At 40.4% G+C, this 11,559-nt stretch overlaps 1 protein-coding gene across 3 annotated transcripts in view; it reads left to right on the top strand.

Moving 5' to 3' along the window:
* Nucleotides 1-9,658, top strand: part of ggnbp2 (gametogenetin binding protein 2) — a 77,103-nt gene extending 67,445 nt beyond the window's left edge. For 2 of the 3 annotated variants that reach the window (XM_060848135.1, XM_060848133.1), the window contains exon 13: nucleotides 8,988-9,657. In XM_060848135.1, the coding sequence (XP_060704118.1) occupies nucleotides 8,988-9,185 (198 nt within the window). In that variant the 3' untranslated portion in view covers nucleotides 9,186-9,657. Of the gene's footprint in view, nucleotides 1-8,987 lie in introns of all 3 variants that reach the window. The other variant, XM_060848136.1, reaches the window with a different exon arrangement.
* The last annotated feature ends 1,901 nt before the right edge of the window (nucleotides 9,659-11,559 follow it).

Here is an 11,559-nt window from a genome sequence, read left to right as displayed (position 1 = left end):
TGTGGCAGTGTGGGAACATGTAGGAGTTAGCAACCAGAAAATGGTACAATTCAAATTTGTTCTGCACAAGTTAATAATAGTCTTCAAAGGGTGGGTTTTGACTGGAGGAAGGCAGATTTTATTAAAATAAAGCAGGATCTGGACACTGGGAACAGCTCCTTGCAGGTAAGTCCACAGTAGAGCAATGTTTGAGTGGGGGGGCGGCATTCAGAAAAGAAGTTGGGAGAGTGCAGGTTGAACATGTACCCTTTTTAGAGAGAAATGTAGGAGCAGTAAGTTCAGAGAACTGTCAAGACAATTCAGGACTGGATGAGGAAGAGGAGGTAGGGTTTTTAGCCAGTCCACAGTTAGCAATTCAGCTGTAGCCATAAAGGAATACAGGAAGTGCAGGAGGGAATTAAAGCAATAAAGGGGCAAGAAAAAGGACTTGCCAACAGTGAGGAAAAGGAGTGAGTCAAACAGTCAGGGCAGAAAGGAGCGAAGCAGAGATCAAGGTCGGACTAATAAATTAAACTGCATTTATTTCAACGCAAGAGGCCTAACGGGGAAGGCAGATGAAGTCTGGCATGGTTAGGAACATGGGACTGGGATATCATAGCAATTACAGAAATGTAGCTCAGGGATGGACAGGACTGACAGCTTTAATGTTCCAGGATACAAATGTGACAGGAAAGACAAAGGGGGGCAAGAGAGGAGGGGGAAGTGGCCTTTTTGATGAGGGATAGCATTACAGCTGTACTTAGGGAGGATATTCCTGGAAATACATCCAGGGAACTTATTTGGGTGGAACTGAGAAAGGGATGACCACCTTATTGGGATTGTAGTATAAACATCCTAATAGAGGGAAATTGAGAAACAAACTTGTAAGGAGATATCAGTTATCTGTAAGAAGAATAGGGTGATTATGGTAGGGGATTTTAACTTTCCCCACAGACTGGGACTGTCATAGTGTTAAGGGTTTAGATGGACTGGATTTTTAAGTGTGTACAAGAAATTTTTCTGTTTGTCTGGATGTACCTACTAGAGAAGGTGCAAAACTTGATCTATTCTTGGGAAATAAGGCAGGGCAGATGACTGAGTTTTCAATGGGGGAGCACTTTGGGACCAGCAACCATAATTCTATGAAACTAGTGATGGAAAAGATAGACCAAATCTAAAAGTTGAAGTTCTACATTGGAGGAAGGCTAATTTTGATGGTATTAGGCAAGAACATTCAAAAGCTAGGGCCAGATGTTCGCAAAAGGGACGGCTGGAAAATGGATGGCTTCAGAAATGAGATGAGTCCAAATACTCCTGTTGGGGTGAAAGGTAAGGCTGGTAGATGTACGGAATGCTGGAAGACCAGAGAAATTGTTTGGTTAAGAAAAAGGAAGCATATGTCTGGTATAGACAGGAGAGATCAAGTCATAGTCATAGAGATGTACAGCATGGAAACAGACCCTTTGGTCTAACATGTCCATGCCGACCAGATATCCCAACCCAATCTAATCTCACCTGCCAGCACCTGGCCCAAATCCCTTCCAACCCTTCCTATTCATATACCCATTCAAATGCCTCTTAAATGTTGCAATTGTACCAGCCTCCTCCACTTCCTCTGGCAGCTCATTCCATACACGTACCACCCTCTGCGTAAAAAAAGTTGCCCCGTAGGTGTCTCATCTCTTTCCCCTCTCACCCTAAAGCTATGCCCTCTAGTTCTGGACTCCCCGACCCCAGGGAAAAGACATTGTCTATTTACCCTATCCACGCCCACATAATTTTGTAAATCTCTATAATGCCACCCCACAGCCTCCAATGCTCTAGGGAAAACAGCTCCAGCCTGTTCAGCCTCTCCCTATAGCTCAAATCCTCTAGCCCTGGCAACATTCTTGTAAACCTTTTCTGAACCCTTTCAAGTTTCACAACATCCTTCCAATAGGAAGGAGACTAGAATTACACGCAATATTCCAACAGTGGCCTACCCAATGTCCTGTACAGCCGCAACGTGACCTTCCAATGCCTGTACTTAATACTGACCAATAAAAGAAAGCATACCAAACGCCGCCTTCACTATCCTATCTACCTGCGACTCCACTTTTGAGGAGCTATGAACCTGCACTCCAAGGTCTCTTTGTTCAGCAGCACTCCTAGGACCTTACCATTAAGTGTAGAAGTTCTGCTAAGATTTGCTTTCCCAAAATGCAGCACCTTGCATTTATCTGAATTAAACTCCATCTGCCACTTCTCAGCCCATTGGCCCATCTGGTCAAGATCCTGTTGTAATCTGAGGTAACCTTCTTCTTCACTGTCCACTCCACCTCCAATTTTGGTGTCATCTGCAAACTTGCTAACTGTACCTCTTATGCTCACATCCAAATCACTTATGTAAATGACAAAACGTAGAGGACCCAGCACCCGATCCTGTGGCACTCCACTGGTCACGGGCCTCCAGTCTGAAAAACAACCCTCCATCCACCACCCTCTGTCTTCTACCTTGAGCCAATTCTGTATCCAAATGGCTAGTTCACCCTGTATTCCGTGAGATCTAACTTTTGCTAATCAGTCTCCCGTGGGGAACCTTGTCGAACGCCTTACTGAAGTCCATATAGATGACATCTACCCTGCTCTCATCAATCCTTTTATTGCTTCTTCAAAGAACTCAATCAAGTTTGAGACATGATTTCCCACACACAATCATGTTGACTATCCCTAATCAATCCTTGCCTTTCCAATTACGTGTACATCCTGTCCCTCAAAAATGTGAATCCTTAGCCTATAAAGGCAATAGGAGAATACTTGGGGAAATCAGGAGGGCAAATAAGGGGCATAGCTTTGGCAAATAGGGCTTAGGAGAATCCAAAGCGCTTTTACAAATACATTAAGAACAAAAGGGCAAGGAGGAACAGAATAGGACCCCTCAAAGATCAGCAAGGCAGCCTATGTGGAACCACAGGAGATGGGGGAGATGCTAAACAAGTATTTTGCATCAGTGTTTACAGTGAAGGCCCAGTATGAGAGGTGTAGGTTTAGGGTGAGAGGGGAAAGATATGAAAGGGACCTATGGTCAACTTTTTCAGAGGTCGTTGCATGTATGGAATGTGCTGCTAAAGGAAGTGGTGGAAGTTGGTGCAATTACAGTATTTAATGGATTTATGAATAGGGTTTAGAGGGATATGGGCCAAGTGCTGGCAAATGGGACTAGATTAGGTTAGGATATCTGGTCTGCATGGACAAGTTGGACCAAAGGATCTGTTTCTGTACTGTACATTTCTATGGCTCTATTAGGGACCTCTTATTGTGAATGGAAACTTTGAGCTGTGATACAGGCTTGACCAGATCAAGATCGACTAAGTTGATGTGCTGAAAATTTTGGAAAACATTAAGTCCCCAGGGCCAGACCATATTTATCAGAGACTGCTCAAGGAAGCAAGAAAGGAGTTGCTACGCTGCTGGTGAGGATTTTTGCCTCCTCACTCTCCACTGGAGTCGTACAGGAGGATTGGAAGGAGGCTAATGTTCTTTTCAAAAAAAATAATAGGGAAAAATCCCGGGCAATTAGACCAGTCAGTCTTGTCTGTGGTCAGCAAAGTTTTAGAAAGAATTGAGGGATAGGATTTATGACTTTGACAAAGCATGGTGTGATTAAAGGCAGTCAGCATGGCTTTGTGAGGGGCAGGTCATGCAGATGACAGTTAGGAGGTGCCGTCAATAATATGGAGGGCTACTGCAGGCTGCGGCGTGATGTAAACGGTGCAGAGCTCGTTTGAAAAATGGCAGATGAAGTTTAACCTGAATAAAGCAAAATGAATCATTTTGTAAGGTCAAACTCGAATGCTGAAAATTGGAATTAAAGGCAGGAACAGAGATCTGGGTGTGCAAGTACATAGATCCCTCAAAGTTGTCACCCAAGTAGATATGGTCGTTAATGGGGGGATAGAGTTTAAGAGCCGTGAGGTTTTGCTGCAGCTCTACAAATCCCTGGTGAGACCACACTTGGAATATTGTGTCCAGTTCTGGTTGCCCTTCTATAGGAAAGATAGAGGCTTTGGAGAGGGAGCAAAGAAGGTTTACCAGGATGCTGCCTGGACTGGAGGGCTTGCCTTATGAAAGGCTGCATAAGATTGGATTTTTCTCTCTCTGGAGAGCAGGAAGAGGAGAGGAGACGTGATCGAGGTATACAAGATAATGAGACAAATAGATGGTCAATAGCCAGAGACTTTTCCCCAGGGCAGGATTGACTGGCATGAGGGGTCATATTTTTAAGATACTAGGAGAAAGGTATAGAGGAGACGTCAGAGGTAGGTTCTTTACACAGAGAGTAGTGAATGCATGGAATGTGGTGCCAGCTGTGGTGGTGGATGCAGAGGCATTGGGGGCATTTCAGTGACTGCTAAACATGCACATGGATAGCAGTGAGTTGAGGGGTGTGTAGGTTAAGTTATTATATTTTACATTAGGATTAAACCTTGGCCATCATTGTGGGCCAAAGGGCCTGTACTTTCTATGGTTTATGTTCTAATCCATGATATTTGATAAGTTTATTAAAAAGAGGTTAACCAGGGAAAGAATAGAACCCATTAGGGACCCAAGGGGGTGACCTCTGTGAAACTGTAGGATATTGGAAGGGTGTTGAATGAATACGTCCCTTCTGTTTTCACTCTGGAAAAGGAAAGCTTTCGTACGGAATTCAAGAAAAGGGACTAAGGAAATTGCACCATTTCCCATAGGAAATGGGGGAGGTCTTGGAGCCCCTGTCACGTGTAAACAGACACCACCTCTAGCTGGTTGAATTGTATCCCCGTCTGCCGTAGCAGGTCAGGCAGGATATTGAGGTGACCTGACTCATTTTGAATTCCCCTCCACCATGTGGAATGTGCCAGAGGATTTGAAGGTTGACTAATGTGGTTCAACTTTAAAGAAGGGTAGTAGAGATGAACTAGGAAATCACAAACTGGTGAGTCTAACATCAATGGTATGTAACTATTGGAGAACATACTGAAGGAACGAATTCACACCATTTGGAAAGGCATAGTATAATTAGATATGGTCAATGTGGCTTTGTCAGAGGGAGGTCTAGAATATTTTAAAATGTGACCAAGTGTGTGGATGAGAGAAGCTCAGTTGATGTAGTTTATGAATTTCAGCAAAGCATCTGACAAGGTCCCACGTAGGAAACTGAAGGTTAAAGTACATGGAATTGAAGGGAACTTGATGATGGATCAGAAACTGGCTGTGTATTATGATACATGAGGTTGTGTTAGAAAGCTGTTTCAGTGATTCGAGTCCAGTAGTGAACCACAGGGATCAGTACTAGGACTCTTTATTGTTACGTAAATGATGTGAAAATGTGGGAATATTCTGCAAATTTGCAGACAGTACCAAGATTGGCAGAGTGGTTAATAAGATAATTGAAGGTTACAGGAAGATATAGGTGGATTGATCAGACAAATGGTAGATGGTATTTAACCCTGGAAGACTAAACAAGATGAGCGTATTTAATAGCAAGACACTGGGTAGCTTACAAGAGCAGTGGGATCTTGGGGTAATTGTTCACAGATCCCTAAAGTCAGCAGAGCAAGTGAATAAGATAGTTTGTGCAAAAGAGGTACTTGCTTTCCTCAATCGTGGTAAAAATATAAGAGCAAGGAGGTAAAGTTGGAGTTGACAGAGCATTGGCTAGGCCACAACTGTACAGTTCTAGTGGCCTCTGCAGGAAAGATGTGTTAGCACGAGAAGATGTACAGAGATGGTTCACCAGGATGTTGACACTCTTTTTGGGCTTCTTTAAAGCAGAGAAAACTAAGGGGGTACATGTTTGAGAAGCATGGACAAGGTGAATAGAGAGCAGCTGTTCCCCTTGGTTGAGGGGTCAGTCACGAGAGGGCATCATTTTCAGGTAAGTGACAGATTGAGATGATTTTGGGGAAAAGGCTTTTTCACTTGCAGGTGGTGGGAATCTTCAATATTTGAGGAAATCTTTTAAAAAAAAGGATGAGTCCTTCAGATATCATAACACTGAAGGATATGGTATAAGTGCAGGAAATTGAGATTAGTTCACTTTTAGTAGTTGTCAGTGCAAACCCAATGGGCTGAAGGGTCTTTTCTGTGCTGTTTGAATCCTTGGATCTATGACCTGTGCTGTTCTCTTGTGGTACAATTCAAGTAGCTATAGACATTAATGATGCGTGGAAACCTGGTGAGGGCTTGGGTGTAACAAATTGAGGTGGTTTATAACCCTTTGTCATTTCCTGATAAGCAGTGTTAATATTAAATATCAGCCCAAGCCTGAATATTGATTCTGTTGCTGCTGCTTTTAGTTTCGATTGGAACTAAATGTTGTTAAGTGTTGGAGTTGGTTACATCTTGGCACAGCCAGACAAAGTGTAGAAATAAATGTATCTGGCATGACCTAAACAAAAGTGTTATCCGGCAAGTGTTGCTTTTAATGTGAAATGATCCCTTGCTAATTGGACTCATTAATTGGACTAATGTTGGTTGCAAGGTTGGATACCTAAGCTGTTCCCCCACCCCCATTGATTAAGAAAAGTCAGTTTCCTAGCTTGTGGTTATTACTAGATGTGGGGGGGGGGGGGGGGAAAAGACCGGTTGAGTTAGGAAATGCTGTTTCTGATGCAGGCTCTTAACTAGAGTAATATTTTTAAATCTGTCTACTTTTGTGTCATAGCTTACCACAAGATGGAGCTCATTCTAACATTTTTCAACTGAAAAACTAATATCTGCTAACAATCAATAGAGGATCTTGTGCTGCAGTGGGAATGTTCCTTCCTCTGGGCCAGAATGTTCAGGGTCAAGTCCCACCTGCCATGGAGGTGTTATAACTCATCCAAACAAGTTCATTTTGTTTTTCTAACAATGAACTAAGATACAAGATTCAATAAACTCCAGCCATCAGGAGAGGCTGAATAGGCTGGGACTGTTTTTTGCCTGAAGCATCGGAGGCTGGGGATTGACCTTTATAAAAAGGTTTATAAAATTAATAAGGGACATAAATAGGGAAAATAGACCGGGCCTGAGAGTGCAGGACTACAGGGCATATGTGAGAGGGGAAAGATATAAAGTGTCCTAAGGGGCAACTTTTTCATGGAGAGGGTGGTGTGTGTGTGTATGGAATGAACTGCCAGAGGAAGTGGTGGAGGCTGGTACAATTACAGCATTTAAAAAGCAACTGGATGGGTATATCATTAGGAAGAGTTTGGTGGGATGTAGGCCAAGTGCTGGCAAATGGGACTAGATTAGGTTGGGCTATCAAGATAGGTCATGCCAATGTGGACACGTTAGGTGTTTCCATGCTGTACATCTGTAGACTGCCTGGAATATTTATTTACACTTTGAAGAAACCTTTTGCACGTGATTTTTTTTAGTCCCAAACCCTGATTTCCACATTTTTCTGCATTTCTATGACAATAGTTACAAATTGGTTTTATTTAGCTCGGCTACAATTTTTTTTCTTTTAATATTCTTAAACATAAAGTTAGTAACTATATTAATCTTTAGGGTGTAGGTTTGCTCACTGAGCTGTAGGTTTGATATCCAGATGTTTTGTTACCTGGCTAGGTAATATCATCAGTGGTGACCTCCAAGTGAAGCAAAGCTGTTGTGTCCTGCTTTCTATTTCTTTTCTTTCTCCTGGATGGGGTTCCTGGGGTTTGTGGTGATGTCATTTCCTGCTCGTTTTCTGAGGGGTTGATAGATGATATCTCGATCCATGTTTGTTTATGGCATTGTGGTTGGAGTGCCAGGCCTCTAGGAATTCTCTGGCATTTCTTTACTTAGCCTGTCTCAGGATAGATGTGTTGTCCCAGTCGAAATGGTTTTTTTCATCCGTGTGTAGGGCTACGAGGCAGAGAGGGTTGTGTCTTTTTGTGGCTAGCTGGTGTTCGTGTATCCTGGTGGCTAACTTTCTTCCTGTTTGTCCTACGAAGTGTTTGTGGCAGTCCTTGTATGGAATTTTGTATATTAATCTCAACAAACTTCCCTTTGGCCAGTAATAATACACTCCTCCCTCATCAGAAAATTTGGGTGTTCAAATTCCACTTGAGAATTTTGCATTGCCAAGCTAGATTAAGGCTTGATTTCAAGTTATGAAGAATTACTGTTGGAGCAATTTATTTTAGATGTTGCAAAAGGTCCCTAAGATGCTGGAAGATTTTTTTGTTGCAAGAGCTTTAAATATCAGATTGGTATGGGGTAATGTTATTTGATTAATAAACCAGAGACCCAGGCTAAGCCTCGAGATTATTTTAGATCTGTCAATAGCTCTACAGCCAGTGTGAGATGATTGATAACCAGGCTGTTTTCATTTTGAAAAATGAGCTCTTTCTGTAATGCTCTTGCTCAGAATTAATTAATTCAGCAGTAACTTTTTTAAAAAATCTCCATCTAATGTAGCCACTGCATCCTGTAAAATACACCTACCTTGCTTATTTTGATTAAAGTGGAAAATTTACACCTTCAACAAACATTGGTTAATAGCTCCAGATTTTATTCAAACTTTGAATATTCTTACTTTCTGATTTAAAAATTATTCATTAGAAACTTGTAAGCGAAGTCTGGTAGAACTTGATCACTTCTATACACTTCAGAAAAGCTACTCAAGTGAATGTGAGTTTGAGGTAACAAAATATTGTTTCTGAAGTATCATCGCATCAAAGTATCTCAAAAGTCCCTTAATAGTAAATTTGTTTGGTGATGACTTTTGTGTAAGTTCATTTAAGTTGTGTAATTGCAAATTCAATATCCAGTCGTCCTACTTTTGAATAACCCCAATAACTGCCTCAAATCAGTAATCTTTGTAAAATACAAACTCCATCAATATCCACCAGGTCAGGCAACTTCTGTGGAGAATAATATATATTCATGTCAATGACTTTGTAGTAACTCTCTTGTTTTGTTCTAATGTAGCTCACTGCTGGTTTGATTAAAATTTGAAGTACACCAGTCCTAGTTTTGCAAGTTGGTGCTTAATTTGCAATGGTTTGATTTTTCAGGAAGAATCTGAATGTACTTCTGAGGAAGAGATTTTCATTACCCAAGATGAAATTCAGGCATTTATGACTAATAATCAGTCTTTCTACGTCAACCGAGAACAATACCGGCAACATCTGAAGGAGAAATTTAACAAATATTGTCGCTCCAATGATTACAATGTCTGCAATGGTTGGCTGACGACAGCTGGTGTAAACTAGCAAAGAAAGCTTGAAACAGAAGCTATCCTTTTCTACACAAACACACTCAATGACCACTGCGCCTTCTCTCTCAATCTTAAGAAATATAGATTTTTGTTTCCTTTAAAAATAATTTTACCTTGAACAATTGGTGGTGTGGTTTATTTTATTTTTCTTTCTACACTCTCCCAGGCTGGTGGTGGGGAGCACATTTTTGCTCATCTGCTTTCTTGAAGCTTATGCAGTATTCAGCCAGATGTCTGCAAAAGCTTACTTATACTTTTCAACAAAGCCTCTCCTCTCCCACTCACTAAATGTTTCTCTTTACTGTGAGAATTATACAAATGTCTAGTGACGAGAGATGTCCTACCAATAAATGTGTACAGAGAAAAATGAAACTTCTGATTTAAGGTTTTACAAAAGACATCCATTTAAAATGATGTTTGGATGTAATATGTACAAGCGCAATGTGCAGAATTTACAAATAAAGAATATTTATTGATATGCATATCAGATTGTGTTGTGTTTCTATGATCAAATTGTATATTCTAAAAAACATGCCTCAAACACGGAATCTGCCATAATTATATTTGGGTACAGACCAGCTGAAGAGATATACTTAGCGTATTTAAACAATTTCATTTTGATTTTCTGAACATAAATCCTTTTTATTATTTCAGTGCTGAGGATGCTTTGCATGGGCTGGACAAATACAAGATTTCTCAACTATTGACTGCAGCAAGAATTCTAGAAGTTAATTCTTGTGGTTGAGAAACTGCTGCCTACGCATACTGTTACTTCAATTTATCCATTTTCCAGCTAGTTTAATGGACCTACTGGATTGCCAGTTATATTTTTTCTAAATTACTGAGCATTAATCCATTCCAGCACAGTAATTTGTTAAAGCTATTGTATTGGGTAGTGCATTTCAAATGACTGGGAAATTATAATCCTGCGTTGTAAAATTATTTTTGCTTTCTGTAAACCAGCTTCAAATTTATCTGAACTGTAATGCTTCCTCCAAAATAAAATGACCAATTTTTTTTACAGAAAGTAAGACTCAGTACCTTAAAATATTTTGGTGCATCTGGAGCACTTGTTATAAGCACACACCAATACTATCCATTATATCCAGGATAAAGCAATATTTATTGAACTGGAGCACTGCAACAAACCGTTAAAGTTAAATATGTTAGGACAGGGATTTTAACATGTCTGTTTAGATCTTAACAACATTTATTGACTCAATTGAAATCATTTGAAATGATTTAGTTCTGGTGTCTCAATATTTTGAAAAATGCATGCAAACATTATAAAAGATGCAGCCAAGTTAGCTGAGTTGTCAGGAAGGAGATGTTCTGAGAATGGGCAGAATTTCTAAAATTGTTTGAAATAATTGGGTAACTATTAGTAGGTTTTAACTTTTTTTTCCTCTTCCTGAAGCCTTTGACGAGTTAATACTTATATTGAGGTCCCCCACCTTAACCAAGTAGGGATATTAATTTGAGACTTGATACTGTCTGGAATTCAGTCTCATGCATTCACCAGAGGTTATTGGATTGTGGTTGAGATTTGGAACACTGGTGTAGCTCCTCCATTCTTTATTAATTGGCATTGGTTTAGAGCTTAGCCCAATGGCAGACCCTGCCAGGTATGATGCCATCATCCAAAGCTTGTGCCATCTTGCACTAACATGTTGGATTGGGGAATGCTGTACCATTGTAAAAAGTCTTGAAATATACTTGCTCTATGCAGATTTGTTCTGGCATTTATCCTACACCTAATGTCTGTTAGAAATTTGGATAGCACCACTCCATGATGTGAAAGTAATAGTAATTTTAAAGTTTAATTTTATCTATATGGGATCAATAACCTGTTAAGAAAGTTCAAGATCTAGATTAATTCTGCACCATTTCATCAAGAAACCATCTGGGTTCTCAAACCAACTTATACTTGAGTGGTTGCTGCCTAAATTTAATGTTAATTGTATTGCTTAAATTTAGAGTGTGAGCATGATCTTTGCAAGTCTTGTTTAAGGACTTGCATTGGAGGTGATTTCAAGAGACTAGATTGCCACCTGCAATGTGAGCGGTTTGGGTTAGGAAAATTTGGGCAGACTGATACTACTTTCATTGGAGTTCCGAAGATTGAGGCTGATTTGAAGATTAAGATCCTAAATGATCTTGACAAGGTAAACATGATAAGGATGCTCCTAGTTGGTAAATCCATGACTAGTGGAGACTATTTAAGGGTCACTCTTTGAACACATTGTGAGGGAGATGGAATTTAGATTATTGAAACTTCAGCTCAAAGTCACAAAGTGGTGAGCTAGTAAATATGAGTACATTCTTGGGCAAGGGAATAGAGGGTTATTGAGTTAGCTAGAATATGGAAT

This window comes from Hemiscyllium ocellatum, chromosome 31, assembly GCF_020745735.1.
Source record: "Hemiscyllium ocellatum isolate sHemOce1 chromosome 31, sHemOce1.pat.X.cur, whole genome shotgun sequence".
NCBI lineage: Eukaryota > Metazoa > Chordata > Chondrichthyes > Orectolobiformes > Hemiscylliidae > Hemiscyllium > Hemiscyllium ocellatum.
Note: the sequence above shows the minus strand (reverse complement) of the source record. Positions and strands in the feature narration are given on the sequence as shown.